Source organism: Lissotriton helveticus, chromosome 5_1, assembly GCF_964261635.1.
Source record: "Lissotriton helveticus chromosome 5_1, aLisHel1.1, whole genome shotgun sequence".
NCBI classification, from domain to species: Eukaryota; Metazoa; Chordata; class Amphibia; order Caudata; family Salamandridae; genus Lissotriton; species Lissotriton helveticus.
This window is the reverse complement of record NC_136065.1, coordinates 2,086,008,586-2,086,034,091: the sequence shown is the minus strand read 5'-3', so window position 1 is coordinate 2,086,034,091 and position 25,506 is coordinate 2,086,008,586. Positions and strand designations below refer to the sequence as shown.

The 25,506-nt window shown below is 51.1% G+C and overlaps 1 protein-coding gene across 2 annotated transcripts in view; it reads right to left on the bottom strand.

The window, feature by feature from the left end:
* Positions 1-446: 446 nt before the first annotated feature.
* The window catches only part of RABEPK (Rab9 effector protein with kelch motifs), a 55,829-nt gene continuing 30,769 nt past the window's right edge, over positions 447-25,506 (bottom strand). The window contains exons 6-8 of one of the 2 annotated variants that reach the window (XM_078646062.1): positions 25,166-25,315; positions 22,473-22,622; positions 447-812 (exon numbers count right to left, since the gene is read on the bottom strand). In XM_078646062.1, coding sequence (XP_078502188.1) covers positions 511-812; positions 22,473-22,622; positions 25,166-25,315 — 602 coding nt within the window. In that variant the 3' untranslated portion in view covers positions 447-510. The remainder of the gene's footprint in view (positions 813-22,472; positions 22,623-25,165; positions 25,316-25,506) is intronic. The other variant, XM_078646063.1, reaches the window with a different exon arrangement.

Here is a 25,506-nt window from a genome sequence, read left to right as displayed (position 1 = left end):
CATAAGTTCATGAATATTAGTCAAAGAGATGCAAAAAAGAAACCGATAAACCTTAGGTCTGCTTTGTACTGTCTGTTGGAGGAGGTGATAAGATTGACGGTCTACATGAAGGAGAAGGCAAACATAGTGCTGTATAATAAACTTTAAATGGATAATAAAGACTTGAGGTACAGATAGTCAAGCAGGAGATGATTGTCATTATTATGATCTTGTAATTGTGCATATTCAGATTGTTGCATTGACATTGCAGATGATGGGGAGATGGATCCAGGCGGCTTTCTTCAGATCTATCTTGAATGCTTTGGGGAGGTGCCTTCGATGAGGGCAATCTATCCACAGTCACCCCACCAATTACATTTTAAACGAGAGTTCACAAATAAACCGAATGTAACTAGCAGGAGTAAGGCATTCAGCATATTAAAACATTTTTACTTGTAAATCTTAAATATTCTTTTAATATATTGATATTTTATTAAACAAAATGTCATTTATTTACAGAAATACTGATATTCACAGCTCCAACATGGCGACACAACAATCACTATAAAGTTCTCCTTCAGTGCTCATGCCACCAAATATGAGGCACAGCTGTACAGATGCTGCTTCCTTGTGGCCAGGGCCTTCTTTGCTTTGATTGTCACCGCCATCTTTCACATAGACTGTTTTGCAGCCCTCGTCTTCGCCTTTATCGTGGTCCCCTGTTGTATGCGTAGGATCTGTACGGACTCTCCACGGAATGATGCACATTGAGTGGTCTAACCTCTCTCGTGGCAATGGGGAGTCAAACTTTAATAGGGTCCAGGACTGATCTTCTACAATTGGGGAAAAGCAAAAGAAACAAACTATCTTTTAGTGGCCTGCATGTTCACAAGAATAAACTGAAAAAAGTGAAAGGATCTCGAAAGGTAAGATTTCATAACTATTCACACAGGGGTGTAACACAGGCCCACGCAGCCCCCGCGATGCGGGGGGCCTCTAGCTCCAAGGGGCCCCCTCGGCACTGCACTGTGGCCGGAGAGCTCCTGATTGAGCCCGGAGGGGACCTCACTAAGTACCGTGCAGGGAGGCCCCCTCACTTTTCGTTACGCCAGTGTTTTCACATTCCACATAACCTGTTTGATGCCCTGTAAATGGCACTGTTTCGGCGGAAGACTGAAAGATCAAAGTTAGTAAAGTGAAAGCCTTAAGTGACTAGCACCCACCATCCTAATCGTCAGCATTACCATCACGATCAGGGGCTTTCCAACCTGCTGTTACTTGTTTTCTCTGGAGGAGTTGGCCCTGCTTCAGGCACTCCGCTTCATCAAGGCTTTAGCATCTTCCTCAGCCCAGGAGCATGCAGATGAATTAGGCCACACAGAAGCTGTAGTCAAACACCTCTTTATTCTTCAGCATACAATCACACAGTACACATTATCTCACACTCAACATTAACCACACCCATGCACCTCCCACGCATATGACGTAGCTCTTGTTCAAAGTTTGCCCCCAGGCGCACCCTGATCGGACAATGGTGACATATGTCCAGGTGCTTGAGCTAGACCTGGTGGCAGGGGTGCTTCACGCATGGTTTCAGGACTTCAAAAGTGTTGCAGTAGGTGTCTGAAATGTGATGTGACCCGAGTGATGGATTCTCCAGGACAATGTGCTGTTATCATATGTCCCTTGCACGCCATAACCTGCAGAGGATCAGTGGCAAAAAGAGTCAGTTTTCCATCTTCATTTCGGTCTACCGAATACTCAGTCTTGGTTAAGATCAATTTCTTTCATGAACACTCGTTGGATGAATATTTTGAGGCTATCCATGAATCGTTTAACTACACCATTGGCTTGGGGCAAGACAGGTGTACTCTTTTGGTGTTTGACATTGAGTTGGACAAGGAACTCTTTAACCCCTTCGATGCTTGTGACGGAACCATTCCGTCATCAGTCACGGCTGAGCTGTGCTGATGATGGAATGGTTCCGTCATGACCCCACCCTGTTTTGGAATGTCCAGCACAGGGGCGGAATCGGCGCCGCACGGAAGCGGTTAAACTCTTTGCTGTTAAATGCTGGGCCACTATCAGATTTGAGAATTTCAGGAATGCCCTTCTTACAAAGATGTCATCAAGTGGCTTTATGACCTTGTCATGGGTTGTCGAAGATAGGTGTTCCACCAAAAGTAAATGTGAATATTCATCAATGACTACCATGAGATTGTGTCCATTTCCTAAAGGTCCAAAGAAGTCAACTGCAACTCTCTTCCAGATGAGCAGGAATGTTATACATTGTCACTGGGTGTTTCATCACCTTAGTAGACTAGCAATTGCAAATGTGGCACATTTTCAGCTCCTTGTCAACTTGGTAATTTAGTTGAGGGAATCACAATCGACCTCGTAGGGCTCTTTTGGGGGCTAAGACACCATGGTGTTCTTCATGGGCCAAGATAGGGCGTAGGCCCCCTTTGCCCTTCTTGGATACCAGAAAGTAGTGGGAGTAACAACCACACCCTACGTCTGGCCCAGGAACGCACTCGATGGCCCCCTTGGCCAAGAGGGCCGTAACTTCCTCTTGTAGAAGCTTCAAGTGATCCGACGACACGCTGTGGTACTGCGGTGGCATGGCTGGAGGGGACGCCTCGAAGGGGAGGGAGTAGCCCCTTCGGACGATTTGCAGCACCCACCTGTCCGATGTGACAGTGCGCCAGTGGTGTTAGTGATGGTAGACCCTGCCCCCCACTGGCGTCACATGGGCCTGAAAGCACGGACTAGGAGGGTTTTGAGGAGGATGCTGCAGGGGTAGGTGTGGACTGTCCTCGCTGTTATCCCCGACCGCCACCACAGCGGTTTCACATCCGCCACCGCGCTGGATGGTAGTCTTCGGCCCGTGGCTGGCAGGGCGGGTGGGGGCGCCACTTCCTTTGCCCCGAAAGGGGCAAAAGGCAGCCGTTTGCTGGCGCGGGACCGAGAGGCCCAAGGACTTTGCCGTAGCCCTGGAGTCCTTAAAGTGCTCAAGCACATGGTCTGCCTTGTCGCCATGTCCATAAGGGTGTTTTGGACATCAGCCGAAAAGTTGGCGGACCTCAATCAGGCGTGGCGACGAATCGCCACCATCGTTGCCATCGCTCTGCCCAGTGAGTCCGTGGTATCCAACCCACACCGGATGGAATACCGTGCCGCATCTCGACCCTCCGCAAGGGCTTGGGCGAGTTTAGCCCGGACCACCTCCGGACATTGTTGTAGCACGTCCGCGACCGTGTCCCACAGAGAGTGGGTGTAATGGCCCAAGAGGCATGCGGTGTTGACTGACCGCAATCCCAAACTCAGGGAGGAGAATACCTTCTTCCTGTATTGCTCATACCTCTTGGATTCCCGATCGGGGGGAGCCGACGGGAATGCGGTCTGGGAGTTAGAGGCCTGGATAACCAGGCTCTCGGGAGTGGGGTGGGTGGACAGGAAGCAAGGGTCACCCGGCCACGTTCCTATCTACAGGCTGACCTGTAGCAGGCTTGGACCAAGTACCCAGAAGAACGTCCAACAAGGCCTCATTAAAAGGCAGCAGAGGCTCGGCCGAGCTTGTCTGCGGTTTAAGGACCTCTGTGAGGAGGTTAGTCCTCACGGCCGGGACTGGGAGCTCAAGGCCCAAGGCCTTGGCAGCCCGCGTCAGCACCACCCTATAGACAGCCCCCTCCTCCGTAGCCACGGTAGGAGGGGAGACAAAACCACTGTCCAGTCCTGAAAAGACTGACACTCACGTGTCAGGGGGTCCTCGGACCCCTCCCAGTCCCCCTCGTCACCCATCGCCTGATACTCGGGCTCAAAGGACGGGGCCGGGTCGTAGAAGTAAAAGTCTCCCATCAGCGTCGAGAGCGGCGCCGCTCTGGCGCCGGACCAGAATCGATGGTAGGACCGGGGACGGCATCGTCCTGGGACGGCACCGGGGGCGACACCATGGGGGCCGGCGCCGGCGAGGTTGTCCAGGGGCAACCCGGATCCGGCGGGGCCCTGCGGCGTCGGGACCGAAGTCGCCAATGGCGTCGGAGCCAAAGCACCCGACGGCGCCGGGGCCGAAGCACCCGGCCCGCTGGGGGACCCAGTCGGGGCTGCTTGGCCCGAAGGCGCCGCGGAACCCGATGGAGGAGTGAGCGACCTCATGGCCGAGAGGGAGGCCTCGATCTCCTCCGGTGTCGCGTGCTGCCCAGAGCGATGTCGTCTCTTCGACTTCTTGTGCCTCTTACCTGAGGACTTCGAGCCCGAAGACTGATGACGACTCCCGGAACTGTGGCGACTACGGCCCCGCGACCGGTCCCTCAACCTCCTTCCGGACCGGGACCTCGAGCGGCACGGGGCTGACTGCCGGAGCTCAAGTCGTTTGTGAGACCGCTCCCGTCTACCTTTAGACGTCAGGGCCCGGCAGTCGGAGCAGGACTTGTGTCGTGGTCTGGGCCCAGACAGTGAAGACACTGGTGATGGGGGTCCGTAACCGACATCAGTCGGTTGCAATCGACGCTGGGTTTGAACCCGGGAATCCCCACCGGCACCATCAGAGTCGAGAGACTCGAAAGATGATCAAAAAGGATCGAAAAAGTTAGTCAAAAATTGACTAGGGTACAACTTTTTCCGGATCGGCGCTTGCTGGCGCGGAAAAAAGAACTGACGTCAGTGCGTGAGGGCGGCGTCTAAGTACTCCGGCGACGTCATCCCGGCGCCAACGACGGACGCGGAGCCGCAGACGACGCCTACCGACGCGCAAGGGTACTGCCACGCAAAAAGTTCCGGATCCAGTCTGACACCTGGGGATATTCTAAGGTAAGGAATCTAATACTAACCTGTTTCTTTCAGATTCCACAAGTACCAGTCGCAGACTGCTTTGCCTTGAATTGAGGCACACGTGGCACGCATAAGCAGTTTCCCCCACTATTGCAAATTCTAAGGGAGAACAGCCTTGTTTTCTTTAGGGCACATATCCCACCCTTGTCATGAGATGTAGTGTCTACCCCAACCCTGGAGCATGCAGATTTATTACGCCACATGTGAGCTGAAGTCAAACCCCCCTTTATTCTTCAGCATAACTGCACATTATCTCATACTCAACATTAACCACACTCTTAACACCTCCCCGCATATGGCGTAGTTACTGTTCAGAGTCTGCCCCTGAACCATGAGCCTCCTAGTGCGTATACCATCAATATGCTACAGTGGCCATGTTTCAGAAAACCCTTTGTGGCTTATGCATTATTGTTGTTTATGTAGTGCATATTGTAGTTCTGTGTGACACAGAGTGTCCTAGGCATGGAGGTGAGCCAAAGCGCTGTACCCTTCTGACCTACCTTCCTGTCTATTTCCAAAACCTGTGCCCATCTTTCAAGACTGTCCTCCAAGCATTGTGTTACAGCAGTATAGCACAGTGAATTGCTTTCAGCAGATGCAGACTGCAAGGCTGGTACAGAAATCACCACTTTTGGCACCGTCCATTGGCACCTCTGCCCCTTATGGTGCTTTGTCCCCTGCCTTTGGCCTGCTCCCCACCAGAGTTCATTCTGCACTAGTCTCCAGTATCTAAAAACAAATTCTGCTTCTTTAATGGGTGGCAGCTTCTGCCTGAAGCTCAGTGACCACCACTGACCCAGAATAATACCCCACGGACCGTGGGAATGGCACCAGGATTGGTGGACAGTTTCATTTCGAAAGCGGACCCAGAGAACTGTGGCTGCAGCAGCTTCTGGGGTGAATCACAGAAGAGAGACCTGGCCTGTTACTGCATCACAAGTGCCTTACTTCCAGTGGAATCTTTATTTCTCCTGCCTCTGCCCCCACCTCCCAAAGCACCAAAACTCACTGCCTGTGCCCTACCCCCTTCATGTGCAGTTGCAAGACCCCAGGATATGGCCGCCCTCCGCAGCACCTGCCAAGATGGTCCCTCCGAGTCTTAAAGTCACCACCTCGGCTCTACACTGCCACCAGGGGCCACTAAGAGTGCAGTGAGTACCACTATGTCCTACTGAGAAAGGCTGTATGAGCAGTGCTTTAAACAAAATGTAGAAGTACTGGTATTCACTGTCCAGAGTACCTGTTTACTCTTGAAAATAGAATAAATGTATTTCTACCCCTGCTGAGGAGTCCAGGTACTTTCCCTTTCAAATTAAAGTGCAGGTACTTAGTACCAGAGAGCGCCTGTCCATTTCAGAGCAGAGCATGAGAAAGTGAGAATGACAGTGAGTGTGTGTGAGAGAGGGAAGTGTGAGGGAAGCTTGCACTGCTGAGGCTCATGTGGGATCTATTCCGTGTGTTGTCTGAAGCTTGCACTGCTAACTTCTTTGTTGCACCTGTTCTGTGTGTGCAACAGAGGTCTGCACCCGCATTACCACATACATTTTAGGCCTCCTTCGCTGGTTGACAGCACCAATCGTTCAGGCTTTCTTATAGTGAAAAGTTGATCGCCAAGCCTTACTAATACACAAGTGCATAAAGGACAGCATCTGTAAACAGGACCCAGTACTGGGTGCTAGGTCACATACACACACAGAGCAGCTAACAGGAGGCAGGTATATATGCCTGGAGTGGCGTGGCGGGGCGTTCAGCATGCTGAACTGCCCCTTATGGGAATCTGCTTACACTATGTGTCGTCGTGTGCCTGGGGTGTCATCCAGCACGCAGCCCTGCACCTTATGATAACCAGCTGCTTATACATACCTGTGTCACGTTATGTATATTACCAATTTTGTCCTTTTATGTGTTTTTAACATTACAGCCCTGAAGAATTTCTGTTTCAGAACGAAACGCGTTGGCTGGCTTTGTCTAAAAAGGAATATTAAATAAGCATTGAAATATACACCAAGACTCAGCGTGTATATATATATACGGACATTAAGAGAGTAATTTATCTCTCTCGTTGATTGGATTGATTTACCAGGCGATGCTTTTCCAAACTGGAGCAAAGCTGCTTACACGGTGGCTCAGAGGGTGCCTGATGGGGCGTTCAGCATGCAGCCCTGACCCTTATGAGAATCAGATACTTAAAGAGTGGATCGCGGGTGCCTGGTGGGGCATTCAACATGCAACCTTGCACATTATGAGAATCAGCTGCTTACACAGTGGCAGGATGCAGCCCCACCCCTTATGAGAATCAGCTGCTTACACAGTGGCAGGATGCAGCCCCACCCCTTATGAGAATAAGCTGCTTACACGGTGGCAGGATGCAGCCCTACCCCTTATGAGAATCAGCTGCTTACACTGTGGCTTGGAGAGAGGTACTGCACAGCACCGCTTCAGAAGCAGGTTTGCTTCTGGAAAGGAGGGATGCGAACACCTGCAGTGAAACAATCTTACACCAGCAGGGGACAAGACCCCAATCTTTAATGCAGCCAGCTGATCCATTATTAGCAAGACTGATTTATTAATGACCTGTCCAACTTGGAGGGACCAAGTACAAGTAGCACTGCGGGATGTCTGAGGTGTGTGAAAAACATCTGCTGCGGCTACTCTTCTTCAACCTCCCCTGTGCATTACTCAAGCTTGCAAAAGCCACAACTATTGGAGGTGCCAACGCATGCGCCTTCAGCACCTTGGAAAGCCTTTTTCAAGACCTTATGGCGATGTAAGATGTGTCTCAAGGACGAAAGAAAGCTATGAGCAGAGCTTGGGACCATGGAGTCCCGAGCTTCTGAATGCTCCAGGCCCCCCACCACCCAAGCCTGTCATATCACTTGACAGGAAATTAGGTTGAAAAAGGTGGCATCACCCTTACCGCGCTCGTTGTCCTGTCCTCCCAGCTTCCACTGTTTAAGTTGAGGTTAAGCACCATCTTGCAGTGGACTGGACCGTCCCTCTTAAGGAGGCTCTTCTTTGCCCACCTTCTTCTCCTCCTCATACACCGCTCAACCCTTTATCTTCAGGCCCCTAAATCGAGCGATAACTGCCTTCAAGTGTTTCCCACCACATGATACTGCTTTCCACCATCAGGTAGCTTACCCTACCAATAACTGAAAGTTCAGTGTGATTTTAGCCTTAATTTAATACGTTTCCTGTCAAATGCAAAGATGAGCTATTTAGCCAGAAAACTTTGAAATTGTTGTAGTTCCACATGTACTATGTTGAAAGCAACATATTTTACTATTTTCTATATCAAGGGTACTTAATTGCTAAATATAATCTTGTGGCGCTTCGGGTTCGCCCTTACTGATTGGCACTGGTGTAGGCGAGGACACCTCCCCCTCGAATAGACTTACTGACACCGGTAGTTTGGGTAACGCAGGTTTTATTAACTTAAAGGTCCTTTTTCGGTGTATGGTTTTCCTGTAGTAGGGCAGGGGGCTTTCAGAATCCTCAGTGTGTCTTTGCTGGCGTTTCTCTGTCGCTTTCCGCCGCTCGTCCCGGTGTCTTCTGGGACTGGTGGTCCGGACCTCTTCCTCCACAATGTCGTGGCGTCTCGTCACTCTGGTAGCCACACTTCCCTTGAAGCGTGGCTGGGCGAAGCGCCTTCCTGTTGGCCTCCTGGCTTGCTGGGTTCTGCTCCTCTGGACCTTCCGCTTTCAGAGCTCCGCTCTGCCTCCGTCGTCCGATGTTCTCTCGCCTCCGGTCTCCTCTCCGCCTCCGTCCTCCGATGTTCTCTCCACTCCGCCTCCGTCCTCCGATGTTCTCTCCTCTCCGCCTCCTGACTCAGCTCCGCTCCGCTTTCGTCTCCTCTCCGCTGCTCCCGCCTCTCCTCTTCCTTAGTCTCCAGCCTCCACTCGACTCCGTTCTCGTCCTCCTCTTCACCTCGCCTTCCGTCTCTCTCACCTCCGTCGCCTCCGGGTGTAATACACACCTGTGTGATTTCCTGGGCGGCCTTTACCTGTGATGAGGGGGTGTGCCAAGTGACGTCGTCCTGTTCCAACTCCGCCCAACTAAAGAAACAGGGCTCACCACTCTCTTCCGGTTCTGTGTCGCCGAGAACATCTGTGTCTCTCCAGGCCCCTGTGTGCTGTTTAAAAAGAGGGGAGACAGGTAAGCCAGGCGGATCCGGGTCCTCCCCGTTACACCCCTCCCCCCTTGGATTCTCCCGATCGGGGAGAGGATACCGGGAGAGGTAGTCAGCGCTAGCGTTGTCCTTCCCTTTTCTGTGCAGTACTTGGAAGGAAAATGGTTGCAATGAAAGGAACCACCTCATCACTCTTGGGTTGTTGGATGCATTGCGACTCATCCATTGTAGCGGGGCATGATCGGTATACAGTTTAAATGGGTGTCCCTCCAGGTAATACCGTAGCTTGTCAATCGCCCATTTGATAGCCAGGCATTCTTTTTCAATCGTGGGGTACTTCATCTCTCTGGGAAACAATTTTCGGCTTATAAACAGAATTGGGTGCTCTATCCCCTCTGTGGATACCTGAGATAGCACTGCCCCTATCCCGAAATCTGAGGCGTCTGTGTGAAGAATGAAGGGTTTGTTGAAATCGGGGGAGGAGAGCACCGGGCTGGTGCTGATGACTTCTTTTAGGGTCTTGAAGGCCCTTCTCATCTCAGGGGTTGGTTTCTGAAACCCAGATTTCGGGGTCTGCTTTTTAAGGGTATCGGTGAGTGGGGCTGCTATGTCCGAGAAGGAGGGTATGAACCTACGATAATACCCCACCAACCCCAAGAAGGCCCGCATGTCCCTGAGGTTAGTGGGAAACGGGGTGTCAGCAATGGCTCGGACCTTTTCAATTTGGGGTTCGATGACTCCATACCCCAATACGTACCCCAGGTACTTCACTTTTTGAAAGCCGATCCTCGATTTCTGGGCATTGATGTGTAGACCCGCTTCGGTTAGCTGTTGCAGGATGGTTTCCAAGTGTCTGAGGTGGGTCTCCCAGTCGGGGCTGAAGATGATAATATCGTCCAAGTAGGCTGAACTGTATTGCTGGTGTTCCCGGAGTACCTCATTCATCAATCGTTGGAACGTCGCGGGGACTCCGTGCAATCCGAAGGGAAGTACTGTGAATTCATACAGTCCGTCAGGGGTGGCAAACGCGGTTTTCTTGCGATCTTCTTCTCGCAGAGGCACCTGCCAGTACCCTTTTGTGAGGTCAAGTGTGCTGATGTATCGGGCTTCTCCTAACTTCTCGATCAATTCGTCGATTCTCGGAATGGGATACGCATCGAACGAGGAGACCGCATTCAGGGCCCTGAAGTCCATACAGAACCTCCTGCTCCCGTCGGGTTTGGGCACCATCACGATCGGTGAGGACCATTCGCTTCTAGAAGGGCGTATCACTCCTAGTTTAAGCATTTCTCTCACCTCTCGGCTTATGGCTTCTCTTTTAGCTGCAGGTATTCTGTACGGTCGCTGTTTCACAATGGTCCCGTTAGGTGTCTCGATTCGATGTTCTGCCAGGTTCGTTGACCCTGGTAGGTCGGAAAAGATGGACGCGCAACGACGAAGGACTCCCTGTGCCCTTCTTGTTGCTCCTGGTACAGTTCTTCGTTGATGACGAGATGGTCTATCGTGGTCTCCCGTTTGTTTTCTTTAGCAGGGGTGGTATATAGGCAGAAAGAGGGGTGGCTCCCAGCCATTTCTTGAGTACGTTAATGTGGAAGATCTGGGTTTTCCTTCCGGTTAATCGTAGCCGATATGTTGTTTTTCCGATGGTTTCGAGGACCTGGTAAGGGCCTTGCCATTCAGTATGAAACCTCTTGGTGGTTGATGGTAACAACACTAGGGCCCAGTCGTTCACCTCGAGTCTTCTCCACTTTTTCCCCTTGTCATACTGTGTTCTTTGCTTCACTTGACTCTTTTCTAGCTGGGAGTAGGCCAGTTCCCGTATTTTCCCCAACTGGTTTTTGAGATTTTGGCTGTACTCAAGCAACGTTTTCGTATCTCGGGATGGTTCGGTCTCCCAGTATTCTTTTGTCATCTCTAGGAGACTTCGGGGCTGTCTTCCGTACAGCATTTCAAAGGAAGAGCAGCCAAGACTACTTTGGGTTTGGCCTCTAATAACATATAGTGCCAGGGGTAGCAACATGTCCCAGTCTGCTCTGTTGGCTGTGAGCATTTTCTTTAATATGCTCTTTAGTGTCCCGTTATAGCGTTCAACGAGGCCATCCGTCTGAGGGTGATAAATCGATGTCCTGATCTGATGTAGGTCCAGGAGGAGGCACACTTCTTTCATCACTCGGGACATAAAGGGAGTGCCTTGGTCGGTAAGGACCTCCTTCGGGAACCCTACCCGTGAGAAGAGTTCCAGGAATTTCTCCGCAATGTTCTTGGATGTGGGGGATTTCAAGGGAAACGCTTTGGGGAATCTGGTGGCATAATCCACAATAACCAGGGCATATTGGTTTCCCCTCCTTGTCTTAGGTAGTGGGCCGATAAGGTCCATTGCCACCCTCTCAAACGGGGTCCCAATGATAGGCAACGTTTGTAAATGTACGTTTTTGCGTTGACATACGTCACAGGTCTGGCAGTGGGTCTTGATGTCCTGATAGACACCCGGCCAATAGAAGTTTCGTAGAATGTTCTGGGTGGTTTTTTCGCTGCCTGTGTGTCCTGCGAGGAGGTGGGTGTGGGCGTAGAACATTACTTGGTCCCTGAAACAAACCGGAACGAGGAGTTGCTTGGGTTCGCCTTGTTTCCCTTGTCTGTATAGGAGTTCGTCTTGTATCAGAAAACGCGGGTACCTGGGGCTGGGGTTATCCTGGTCGGCATGGGCCTGTTCCCATGCGTTAAATAAGGTGGAGTCATTGCTTTGAGCGAACTGAAAACTGCGGTCGCCCTCCCATGGATCAGGGGCTGTGAGCACTTTCTTTGGGCCTGTACTCCCGTTTTTAAGGGTTTCGGAGAAGAGGTCTAGGAAGTGGGGATTATCGGTTCCGATAATGAGCTCTTCAGGGAGGTTGTCTAAGATCCCTACCTTAACCACTATGTGCCGCCCCCCTTCCAGCTCCAAGGGGACGTAAGCGACCTGGTAGCTCTTTATGTCCCCGTGAACACATTTAATATAAACGAGCGTCTCTGGCATTACCTGGGGAACACACACAAACCGTCCCTGAATCACCGATTGTTTGCACCCAGAGTCTAGCAGAGCCTTGACCGTCATCCCGTTCACCAGGACACTCACTTGGTAGGCCCCTCCAAGCTCTGCTGAGTACATGACGGCTCGTGGTAGATATCCGACCTCCATGGGCTCTTCCTGATTCCTCTTCCGTGGGCAGAATCTAGCGATGTGGCCCCAGGATCCGCAGTCGAAGCATTGAGGGCCTTTAAAAGGAGCAACATCAGGGTTCGGAAGTCTGGGACCAGGAAGACCGGGGGGGGGGTCGTGTTTTACGTTCTATCCGAACGGGAGCTCTGGTGTTTCTCTCGGGCTCCGTAGGGTGTAGTCTGGGTTGTGCCCGTGAAAATGTAGAGGCCATTTCCATTGCTTGTGCAGTGGTTAGGTTGGAGTGTTGCCTTAACCACCTCTGTGTCCCGTAGGGCAACGCCTCGAGATACTGTTCCAGGTAGATCTTATCCATTATTGCCTCCTTCGTGCTCTGCGAGGGAGTTAGCCATTTGTCGGCCGCTGATTTCAGGCGGAAAAACAAGGTCTTCGGGTTCTCTCCAGGGGTCCCTCTCTCCTTGTGGAAACGGACGCGGTACGCTTCTGCGTCCAAACCTAAATGATCGAGGATTATGTTCTTTATCTGTCCGTACGGGGTCTGCCCGCTGCCATTGGCCACCTGGTAGGCAGCCTGGGCTTCCCCGGTTAACAGCGGGGCGAGAAAGAATGGCCATTTCTCTAAGGGCCATCAACAAGCAAGTGCGACCCTCTCGAAATTGACGAGGAATGCGTCCGGATCGTCCCCCGCGATATACTTCTGTAATGAAATCCCGGAGGGGATGGGTAGGTGCTGTTTCACCTCTCGTACTGCGTTGCCTGCCTGATCGATTGTTATTGGTTGTAGCTCTCCCAGTCTTTTCACCACGGTGTCTCTGAAGTTATCCCGATCTGCTTGAGCGGTGGCGATCTGTTGTTCCACCGCCCACCCCAACTGCTCCTGCCCCTTGACCAGTCTTTGAAGCAGTTCCTCCATCTTTGTATCCCAGATGGTTACCGAGGTGCCCGCATTCTCCACCACTTGTGGCGCTTCGGGTTCGCCCTTACTGATTGGCACTGGTGTAGGCGAGGACACCTCCCCCTCGAATAGACTTACTGACACCGGTAGTTTGGGTAACGCAGGTTTTATTAACTTAAAGGTCCTTTTTCGGTGTATGGTTTTCCTGTAGTAGGGCAGGGGGCTTTCAGAATCCTCAGTGTGTCTTTGCTGGAGTTTCTCTGTCGCTTTCCGCCGCTCGTCCCGCTGTCTTCTGGGACTGGTGGTCCGGACCTCTTCCTCCACAATGTCGTGGCGTCTTGTCACTCTGGTAGCCACACTTCCCTTGAAGCGTGGCTGGGCGAAGCGCCTTCCTGTTGGCCTCCTGGCTTGCTGGGTTCTGCTCCTCTGGACCTTCCGCTTTCAGAGCTCCGCTCTGCCTCCGTCGTCCGATGTTCTCTCGCCTCCGGTCTCCTCTCCGCCTCCGTCCTCCGATGTTCTCTCCACTCCGCCTCCGTCCTCCGATGTTCTCTCCTCTCCGCCTCCTGACTCAGCTCCGCTCCGCTTTCGTCTCCTCTCCGCTGCTCCCGCCTCTCCTCTTCCTTAGTCTCCAGCCTCCACTCGACTCCGTTCTCGTCCTGCTCTTCACCTCGCCTTCCGTCTCTCTCACCTCCGTCGCCTCCGGGTGTAATACACACCTGTGTGATTTCCTGGGCGGCCTTTACCTGTGATGAGGGGGTGTGCCAAGTGACGTCATCCTGTTCCAACTCCGCCCAATTAAAGAAACAGGGCTCACCACTCTCTCTTCCGGTTCTGTGTCGCCGAGAACATCTGTGTCTCCCCAGGCCCCTGTGTGCTGTTTTAAAAGAGGGGAGACAGGTAAGCCAGGCGGATCCGGGTCCTCCCCGTTACAAATCTGTAAGGATGAAAGGTTGAATTGGCCCTAGCCTGATAGGCTTGGATACACTCGCTGGTGACAGTGCACTTTACAAATACACATAACATAACATTTAAAGCGCAGACACCCAGGATGGATATAGATCTCATCAGCGAGTGTTTAACTCACTGAGCTATCTTACTAGTTATCCATTATTATACTTCTTTTCTCTTTGAACATAACATTTGGTTTTGGCCCAGACAGAGCAGCAGGGTGTACTGCGACCAAACATGGGGAGTGTGGGGGGTAACATCTTCCTGAATAGAAGGAGATATGTGTCAAATGGATTGCATTCCTGTGCCCCCACTAGAGGATCTTCCACATTGACTCTCCTGCCTCCCTGGAGGACAGCATGCCTTTTGGACATGAAGGGTGAAATGTCTCTTTAAGTATCAGGTAAGGGTGGTACTTTTGTTGGCCGGATAACAGACACTTGGGTCAAGGGGTCCTGCAAGCAGAGTAAACAAACAACTGGCTGACAACATGCAGCACTGTTTGCATATTACTATGGCCAGTGCTTTAAATGGAAATATGGAAGTGCACATACTCACTCTTAACAGAATCGGTTTGCTACCGAGAAATGTCAGTCATCTCCCATTAAGTGAATTACAGCAGCGCTGATACGTGCTGGTAGTCTCCCATTAAATGTACTGCACCAGCACTGATACGTGCTGGTACTCTCCCAATAAATGTCCTACAGCAGGGCTGCTACATGCCAGTACTTTCCCATTAAATGTACTGCAGCGGGGGGCATGGTCAACCGCCAGGGGAAATGGCCGCTTCTTGAGACGGCTCCGTCCGAGCGCGCCAGTTTCAAAGAATATCCGATATGTACTGATCCAGCAGCTGGTGCGATGAGTCACCGGAATGCAGCTGACGACCCTGGGGACCTAAAGAGACTATCCCCATGATTTTCCATTCGGAGATCGCGGACAACTCTCCGGCAGCGTATCTGGCCCGAGGAAGCACCACCTCTCAGATGACGTGGCCTACGCAGCGCCGGGGCCTGCGGCCTTGATTTGGCTATCCTATGGGGCTCCGACGTCCGCGCGACGCTCCCTGATGCTGGGGCCTGTTGGAACGTGTGCTCCGGCGCCTGCAGCTGTGGCAGGCACCCAGAGACACAGGGAAGGCGTGATCCTGGAGTTGGCCGAACTTCTTGATCACCGCCGGCAGTGGAGAGGCCCTGCCTGCACCTGTCAGCGATGCTGGTGAGTGACGATCCCGGTGTCCCTCGCCTGGGGCAGGGCCCTGGCGCCATCAGTTGTGTGTGGAGGCGATGCAGCCTCAGCTTCTCCCGAACGTGGCTCGACACCCAAGGAGTGACTTTGCCCATGTGGCGTAGCTTCTCTTCTGGGGCCCCGGCCCCCAGTACTGCTCTGTTGGTCCCTCCACTTGGATCCCGCCATCTTCGACGACGCTGAAATAGCTGGGTGCGATCCCTGGGTGCCTGGGTCTGATTTCACTTTGTGGGACTGCGGGGGAAACGCACTGTGTGGCAGCCACCTCAAGCAGCTGGATACTGTTGGGGGTGTTGGGTCCTCTTATCGTCGGGCACCACATGGGATTGCCGGGCCCGGCTGGTCTTGGGCCCTGAAATAGGTGAGCTTTGCGGACAACACCGATCTAGAGCTCCGGCAGGGGGTGGCAACGTGTGCTGCCGGTGCCTGTGTTCCCTGACCCAAGTTGCTCCATCGGGTCTGGCCTGCTGCGGTACGAGGGACAGGCCAGTCTGCATGCCGCCTGCACAAATCAGTTCTCTGCCCTTAGTTCTCTGTACTCCACGTCTGGGGAGCCAATGCGGGGGTCGCAGCTCTAAAGCAGCGGTACAGGCCAAGTTGACCAAGTATGCCTGGGATGGTGGCCCGGCGCAAACTTGAAGGAGGGACTTGCTACGCCTGAGAAGCTGCAATACGGCGGGAAGAAGAAGGAACCAATGCTGCAGAAGATAAAGGAGGCCAATACTACGGTGCGTCCGTCTTTGGAGTCACGGATTGATGCTGTGTCCTCGGTGGTGTCCCTTATCCGGGTGGACATGCGCTCGATGAACTCACGGTAGAAAGACGTTGAGATAAAGACGAGTTCCCTGATTTCGGACATGTCTTTCCTGCAAAGCAAGATGGAGGCCATGTAGGCCCACGCCGCGAAATTGGAGGCACAGCTGGATGATTACGAGGGGCGCTCCCGGGGCAATAACGTTCGTATACTTGGGGTGTTAGAGCGGGCAGAGGGGCCATCAGCGGACCTCTTTGTGGAAGAACTGATCACGACCTACCTAAAGCCGACTGGCCTTTCCAATTTCTTTTCTGTTGAAAGAGCTCATCACGTGCCAGGTGGCCGGCCGAGGCCTGGGCCTCCCCAAGGCCCTTGCTGGCTAGAATCTTCAACTTCCGGAACCGAGATGTCATCCTGCAATGTGCTCGGTCAGCGGCGCCGGTGGCGTTGCAGAACAGCGCATCACCTTCTTCCCGGACTTCACCCCTCAAGGTACAGCGCCAGCACCGCAGTTTCCTGGATGTGAAAAAGGCCATTTGTGAGGAGGAACTGAAGTATGCCTTGCTCTTCCCCGCCAAGCTGAGGGTGGAATCAAAGTGGAACGCTTGGTTTTTTGCCACCCCTGAGGAGGCATGGGACTGGCTTGATGGCTGGCCCGAGGAGCAATCGCGTCCGGAGAGCGAGACTGCAGGAGGGCACATACCTATCTGGCAGAAGTACCCCGCCTGAAGAGCAGGAGGCAGCGATTGGTGGGCCTGAGTGACCGGCCTGTATGTGGGTTCATTAGGGATGGTGGGATTGCTCCTGTTTCCGGGGACTGAACGTAATTTTGCCCTCTGTTCCTATGATCTTGTCCATGTTTTCGGACTGAGACAAGGCCTTGTTGGGGACTCCTCCGCAACAGACTTCTTGTGACTTTTTTACCGATCTTTGGCCCCAGTGTAGTGTCCCCAAAATGTTTCTGGGGGGTTTATTAGCTACTTCCAATCAATCTCATTCTTTGTTAAATAGGAGTACCAGTTGCTAGTTGCTGAGAAGGGTGCTTGGTTGGCAAGCGCACCCACAAGTTTGGTAAGGGTGGGCGATAGGGATTCTACTAGTTTGGGTGGGCAGGAGGTTCTGACACCGCCAATCAGGGAGGCAGGGAGGGGGATTTTTTGGGGCTGGTTTCTTGGGTGGGGGCGGGGTGTTTTAATGTATGTTGCACTTTTTTTGTTATGTAGGCATGACACAATTTACAGGTTTTACATATGGGCGGGTGCAGGTCCCTCGTCTTTGGGGCACAATTTTGTGAATGGTTTGTGGCACCTGGGACAGTCTCCCTTTGAGAGTCGCTCCTGGTGGTTCCCTCCGGATTTGTCTTCTTCTAGAGAGGAGTAATGGGTACAGCTACCAGACATAAGCTTAAGTTAATGTCATGGAATGTCAATGGGGTGGGCGACAAAATTAAAAGGGGAGTGGCTCTCCGGTTTGTGAAGGAGACGCATCTGTTGGGCAATGCATGCAAAGCCCTTTCCCGTTGGGCTTTCCATCTAGTGGCACACTTGGCCTTTGGCTCCGGCTCACAGGGGGTGGGGCATCCTGGACCGGAAATCGGTCCCCCTGACTGTGCCCTCGGTCCACAATGATGCTCTGAGCAGATTTGTAGCCAGCTCTGGGATTTGGGAAGGGTGCACTCTCAACCTAGTTTTGGTCTATGTACCACCGGGCCTGCATACCCGAGCCTTTATTGACCTTGGTGATCTTATCGGTTTACCGGACAGCAGGTTATTGATTGGGGGCGACTTTAATTCCATTGTCTCTGACTCGCTTGACCGTTGGCCCCAGAGGGATCTGCTGCCCTCTCGCAAGCGTATCCATAGTGTTCTTGGCGCAATGGGCCTTGTCGACGTATGGAGGGGCTTACATCCATCTGATCACTAATAAACACACCTGTCCGGGCCTCACTGTAGCACGTCCCGGATAGATTATGTGCTGACGCTCGCTCATCAAATCCATATGGTTAGAGACATTCAGCACCGAGACAGGGGAATCTCAGATCATTTGCCTATTCTATATCATTTGGAAGTAGGAGAATCAACTCTTGGTATCTCACAGATCCCTCTGCCAGAGACAAGTCGGATCTCTATTTTCAAGAAAACGACGGTTTGATCGACTCGTCAACGGTGCTGTGAGAGGCCTACAAAGTGGTCATACGGGTAGTGGTTCTGTCCCATATTGCAGGACACCGAAAGGAAAGAGGGGCCGCTATGGAGTGCGGGGAGGAGGAGATCCTTGGCTTGGAAAGCGGTGTTCGAACCAACGACATGGCAGAAGGACGCCAGAAACTATGCATAAAAGTCAAGGAGTTTTCCGACTTAGGCATACCATCGGGCCACACTCACTAAGATCTACGATGTGGGAGACAAGGCGGGCAAACTGCTGGTCTGGTTGTACCGCAGAAACAGGGCCCAGCAGGTTGTGGTGGAACTGGAGACTGACTCCCCTCCCCTTCTCACTATGCCCCAAGACATAGCGGACACGTTCAGCCAATATTACCAGGCACTTTACACGTCTCGCACGACGCACTCTGAGGAAGATGCCGCTTCGCTCCTCCGTGATATCTTGATGCTGCTCCTTACTGAGGAGGAATGCACGGATTTGGATCTTGAGATCGCGGTGGAGGAAGTAGAAAAGGCCATCCATGCCCTGTGGGGAGGGAAGGCATCGGGTCCTAACGGCATACCTATAGAATTGTTCAAGATCACAGCGAGCAAGAGTGCGCCAAAACTTGTCGCCATGTTTCGTGACAGTAAGGAATGGGGTATCCTACCTGAGGATCAGAGGCTAGCAAACATAGTCATCATCCCCAAAGCGGGCAAACCCGCTAACAAATGTTCATCTTATAGACCCATCTCATTGCTTAAAGGTGAAGCGAAAATCCTGGCGAAGATCCATGCCACTCGTTTGCTCAGGGTCCTCCCACGCCTGGTCCATCCGAATCAATCGGGATTTATGCCAGCGAGAAACACTTCTCTTAACCTGCGCAGGCTTCACGGGGTTCTGGGCAGGGTACACACAATTAGGGAGGATGCGGTTGTGGTATCACTGGACGCTGCATCCGTGTTTTAAAGCCGACATTCTCCATTGGAAGTAGCTTCGGCTGACACTTTTGGGGAGCGCAGCCCTGTTCAAGATGATGTCCCTTTCCAGATTCTTATACGCATTACAAAACACTCCACTTCCAGTCCCAGCAACTTATTTTAGAGACCTCAACGGTGTTGTTCGAGATCTCTTGTGGGAGGGTAGACCACCACGTATCGCCACTCATACACTTACGCTCGGATGGTTCGATGGGGGTATAGGGCTCCTGGATATTAAAAAAATATTACTGGGCGGCACACTTAGCAGCGATTAACCAGTGCACACATCGGTCACATAACGACCCAGCCTTCCAAATAGATAGATGGCTGCTCCCGGGGGAGGGGGGGCGGTTTCGGTGGTGCGATCTAGGCGCGACCCTTGCGGCCCGTCCCCACCGGCCAAACAGAGCACACGGTGGCTATATGGAAGGCGGCCAACAGGAGTCTGGGCTGGGTGGGCAAACTCATGCAAGCCACGCTGCTATGGCAAAGCGAACAACTCGGTAAGTTGATCCCGTCCAAGGGCTTTGCCAAGTGGGACCTAATGGGAATTTCCAGGATGTGGTGCCCTTTTCCTGACTGCATCAGGAATACGATCTTGCCAAATCGGAATACTTTCGGTATCTTCAAATTAGACATGCATTGCTCGCAGTTCTCCCTAGAGGTAGCGATCTCCCCGACTCCTCCCCGCTTAAGGATAGAATACTTGATGGTGATCTACCGGAAAAGGCAATTTTCCTTGTTCATAAAAAACTCATTAATATATGGCGGACCCTCTGACCAGCCTGCTGGCTAGGTGGGACCACGATGTCGCAGGTTTGGATGACGAGGAATGGCGGGCGGTGGTCGCTTCCCCTCGAGAGGTAGCCATTTCTTCCCGGCTCAGGCTGGTCCAACTTAGGCTGCTTCATAGATCCTATTTGTCGGGACCTTTGCTGGTTCGCATGGGTTATGTCCCGGAGGGCGGCTGTGCGAGGCAGTGTGGGCAGGTTGGCACGTTTATTCATATTATCTGGGAGTGTGCGGTGATCCAGGGGTATTGGGAATGGGTGGTGGGCCGTATGAAGGAGGTCCTGGGGCAACGGATTCATTGTAACAAAGTTAGCACTATTAAATATTTGGGACCCTACCGACCTGAACTCCAGAGAGCGACTGAGGGTGATGCATGGGTTCATGATCGCTAAACGAAATATCGCACAGCTTTGGAGGGCTCCAAACCTGCCAAAAATAGTGGACTGGTCTAACGATATGGATTGGTGCATGGTGACTGAGAAATCTATCTACGAATCCAGGGGATGCCCGAACAAATGAACACATGTCTGGGGTCAGTGGAACACTTGCAGAGGGGAGATTTGTGCACCGCCACGGACCAGAGAAAACATCACTGAGGTTCTTGATGTTGTATGATAAGGTTGCGGTCTAGTTATTGTACGATGTGCTCTAGGAGAGGGTAGAGACAGTCCACTGTATGAACCACCCAGACTGCAAATGTGTTGTTTTTGTAACAAGCCTTTTTCTTTAATAAAATTCTTTTTTTTCTAAATGTACTGCAGCAGCGCTGCTACGTGCCAGTACTCTCCCCTTAAATGTACTGCAGCAGCGCTAATACGTGCTGGTACTCTACCACTAAATGTACTGCAGCAGCCCTGATACGTGCTGGTACTCTCCCATTTAATGTACTGCAGCAGCGCAGATACGCACAGGTACTCTGCAACATCACAAAATAAAATAAGTGGTTGTGTTAAAACTTTTCAAACATTCACCCCTCAGTCAAGTCTGACTTGCATATGGCTGGGTGTAAACTGGGGTGAAGTGGTGAGCATAATAACGATGGATTAAGCCCAGATCACTGACTGGGGGTGAGTGTTTGAAAAGTTTCAACACTCTGCCCATCATTTTATTTTGGGATGTTGCTATGTGCACCCTAAGTGGCTAAGGGTATGCCCAGACATGGGTCCCTTGCACACTTTGCACTGGATTCAAGCCAGCCTGACTGATGAGGGGTGATACTCCGAAATCGGTCCCAGGATGTTTGTTTCGGGTCCAGGGAAGACCTGGTTTGGCAGTTCGGGCTGGAGTGTTCCCATGGGGAGCAGGGTCAAGATTGATTTGCATATGACTGGGTCCAAACTGGGGTGATGGGGTGATGTGGTGAGCAAAATAACAATGGATTAAACCCAGATCTGTGACTGGGGGTGAGTGTCTGAAAAGTTTCAACACTCTGTCCAATGTTGCTAAGTGCCAGTATGCTACCAATAACTGAATGTATTGCAGCAGTGCTGCAAAGTGCAGGCACTCTCCCTTTCAAATTAAAAAAGTGGTGGTACCCAGGACCGAACAGTACCTGTCCATTTAAAGCACCGACTATGGTGTGAATGTAATGGCCAAGTTGGGGTAATTTCAACCTGTCTACAGGCACTGGAGTGCGGTGAGATTGTATTGCGCTGCATGGATTTAACCCACGGAGGCATCAAGGTGTAATGAGATTTCCTTAATGAGGCCCGAGTCATGTGTCACGTGTACCACTTTATTTGTGCTTCTGCCAGCACATTCACCTATGTGGTACCTGTACATGGTGTTCAGAGCCCCCATGCGTGTCCCGCTGTATCTACGCTTCTGCCAGCGCTCTCACCAGTGTCCCGCTACACCTGCACTTCTCCCAGCAATCTCACCTCTGTGGTATCTGTATATAGTGTTCACAGCCGCCATATGTGTCTCGCTGTATCTGCGCTTCTCCCAGCACTCTCACGTGTGAGGTACCTCTATATGGTGTTCACAGCCTCCATGCGTGTCCAGCTGTATCCGCGCTTCTCCCAGCACTCTGATCTGTGTGGTACCTGTACATGGTTTTTACAGCCCCCATGCATCCGTGCTTCTGCCAGCGCTCTCACCATTGTAGTACTTGTACGTGGTGTTCACAGCCCCGCCGCCAGCTTTATCTGCGCTTCAGCCAGTGCTCTCACCGTTGTGGTATTTGTACGTGTTGTTCACAACCCCGCCGCCCTAGCCTGTCCTGCTTTATCTGTCAGAGTTTTCACTATTGTGGTACTTGTACATGGTGCTCACAGCCCCGCGCTTCTGCCAGCACTTTCACTATTGTGGTACTTGTTCACAGCCCCGCCGCAGTTTGGTATCCCGCTGTATCTGCGCTTCTGCCAGTGCTCTCACCGTTGTGGTATTTGTACGTGTTGTTCACAACCCCGCCGCCCTTGCATGTCCCGCTGTATCTGCGCTTCTGCCAGCGCTCTCACCTGTGTGGTACTTGTACATGGTGTTCACAGCCACCATGCGTATCCCACTGTATCTGCACTTTTTCCAGCGCTCTCACCGTTGTGGTACCTGTGCATGGCGTTCACAGGGCCACCCGCCATGCGCGTACCGCTGAATCTGCACTTCTGCTAGCGGCTCACCTGTGTGGTACTTGTACATGGTGTTCATTGCCCCCATGGAACCCATTCCACCGAATATATAAATGTGCTTCCCGCAACTGGCAGCAGAGTGAGCAGCGCAGCCTGCTGGAACGTCCCCTTTCACCTTTAACCTTTGCCACTTCATGTCATCTGCCAAGAAACAAAAGGTGAAAGCATCATTAGGAGACTGGAGCTGTGATCTAAACAGAAACTATCACATAGCGCTCTCGGGGAGAGAACATATCAGAAACGCGCTTCCTTTCTAAAGGATCCATATGGATATACAGGGCTGTATGTATTTGTTTAGCTTATTTTGGTACCTACCAGGACTAGAGACATTTCTGTTTTTTTCAGGAGATAAACCTTGTGCGACGAAAATCTCTGATGAACAAATTGGGAAAACAAAACCAATGGAGCAAAAAAGATAAGATAGAGTCCAGGTGAATGCCAGTGTGGCAGCTGCAATTACTGTAGATTCTTCTCTAATCCCAGTCTCCCCAGGAAACAGAGAATGCTTGGGGCCGAATCCTACCCTTTGTCCCTATTTGTGCCGTGGCCACTATTAGGGGGAACCTTAAGTGAGAAAAAGAAGGCCCTGTGGTCCGACCAAACTATGGGTAGGACCTTATTCACTCTTAGATCCTGATAATTTGTAAATACTCCATCCAATGTGTGGTTTGCTATGTGGGTAGGTTCCTCTATTAACTGCTTTAGGTCAAAACACTTAAGATTGTCCACCAGGTGATTCAAATCCTGGTTATTTGAAAGTTCTAAGTGAAAATTGAAATTGCCCATAATCGTGAAAACAGGATATTCAGCACATGATGCCATACAGTGATGGATCTTTTGGATAAACTTTCCTTTGGGGCCTGGTGGTCGATATATCAATAATCTCTGAAAACGCATATGTGTTACTCAGTTTCAAATTGAAACTGAGTGCCTCACACTCAAGGTAGAAAATGGGCCGAAAGTTTGCATTAATCGAATTAATATAGACAATTGCAATACTCCCTCCCTTTCTATCTACTCGATCCAATCTTTCAATATTATAACCCATTGGGATTGCAATTTTGAAACGTGGGTCAGAGCGATTGTCCGCCTAGGTCTCCATTAGAAAGATCATATCAGGTTTGTGTTGAGTCAAAGTCCGCAAACTCATATTTATGTTTAATGATGGCTCTTGTGTTAAGCACTATACAGGGAACTCCCTCCTTAGAGTCTGCCTCTTAGTTGACTCTGCCTTGTTGGTCTTGAAGGCTGTAGGGCCATGCAGGATGTAGGGGGTCTTTGTTAAATATAAAATTACACCTTTGACTTTTAAAACCTTAATGGTTCATGTCACAGTTATGGGTCTGACAGAGAGTCCCCTTACTGGTCATGTTTAATCCCAGACGTGCCTCTATGAGGTAGATTTGCCGCGTGGAACAAGCAGGGGTCTGGTGCCTGCCGACGTGCAGGGACATTGCGATGTGGAGGATTGCGAGTGGAAGTAAGGTTTCCAACCTTTGGCTTTCTCAGCACAAACAGGCGAGCCCACAGTGGACCAGAAAGACAAAGTTTCTGGTAAGGGAATGCCCCGAGAAGTCCTGCAGCACAAATTCTCTTCCACCCTCACAGGTCCAAATAATAATTGCTCAATTGGTGGATCTGATCCATAACAAAAGTCTTCGTGAAAGCGGCTACTCTACTGCTGTAACAATCTAGAAATCTGGGAAATCTTTAGACGGAGTTTCAGATTGGAAGAGGAGTTGAGTTGGCGTTGATGGGCGGGACGTGAAGGACTTTGAGGGCGGTGATCCAGGCACCAGCATAATTGATAGTACTGCTAGAAAGTGGCTGATGTTGCTGATGTCACAATTAATTGAGTTGCATCTTTTTTAGAGCACAGATTTACTCAAGTAACCAGCGACAGAGTGACAACACTGCCAATGGGGTTCACATATGGAGTTCGACTAATGCAGACCAGCATATATATAGCATGCAGACAATACCATCTGTTCATGCATATTGGCAATAACATTGATGTTCCTCTTAACCGCACAACACTCCTTATTTCACTAAGAAATGCATATGGAAACCCTTAACATAAGGACATGATACTCCATTTGAATGGTCAGAGGAGGAATCCACCAATCACATGAATTGTAGTTATTGGCAGCCCCTTTGCTGTAAGGAGCCTCACCTTGATCCAAAGTTGTATTATCTTCAAGTCAAATAACGTTCCAGGGTGAGGTATTTCAATCCTCCGCAGGGATCACTCCCAGAATGCTGCTGGGCTGATGTGCTAATTTGATTTCAATTTGTATTTTTGTCTGCATTTTGCATAAAAGATCTTGACATATCAAAATCTTGCTTTGTAAACAATTTTCCCGGCAGGTGGTAAATGCTTGTGCGGGGTGGGAGGAGAGGTTAGTGAAGGTAGGCATTGTGGGGGAAGCAGCCAGGGCAATTTTATTGTTAACATTGTATCCTTTGTTTCTGGGAAATGTAATTAGTTTTTGTTTTTGATTTGCTTTGGCTGACATTTTCAAACACACAACAATAATGATAACACAAGTACGACACTTTGCAACAATTAAGAACATTTGGTTGTTTGAAACTATCTAAAACAAATAAAGCATCATCCTACTCAGCAAACCTCAAAGTCCTTTCACATTGAGTGTGTACATATTCCATAAACTACTCGTACCTACTTGTGTCAATGCAGCTCATATCACTATAAAATTGATCCCCCGACATTCCACCGTGCACGAAAAACGTGGTCCCCACTGCAACCATCACATGACCATGTCTCGGTGCTGGAGGTTTTCCGGATACTTCTGGTTGTGTCCACGTCAGCGTTGCTGAAAAAACAGACACATTTATTTAATATAAACAGTGGATGAACGATTCCCAACACTGCTTTTGCAACAAAGGCAGAGAGGTCCAGGTCCAGGTTTCTGACAGTCTACCAGTGGTCTACACCAAGCTAGTTTGAGGAGATCATAACAGTTGCTCTGATGTAGTTGTCCTAACTTCTAGAGACAGTCGGCGG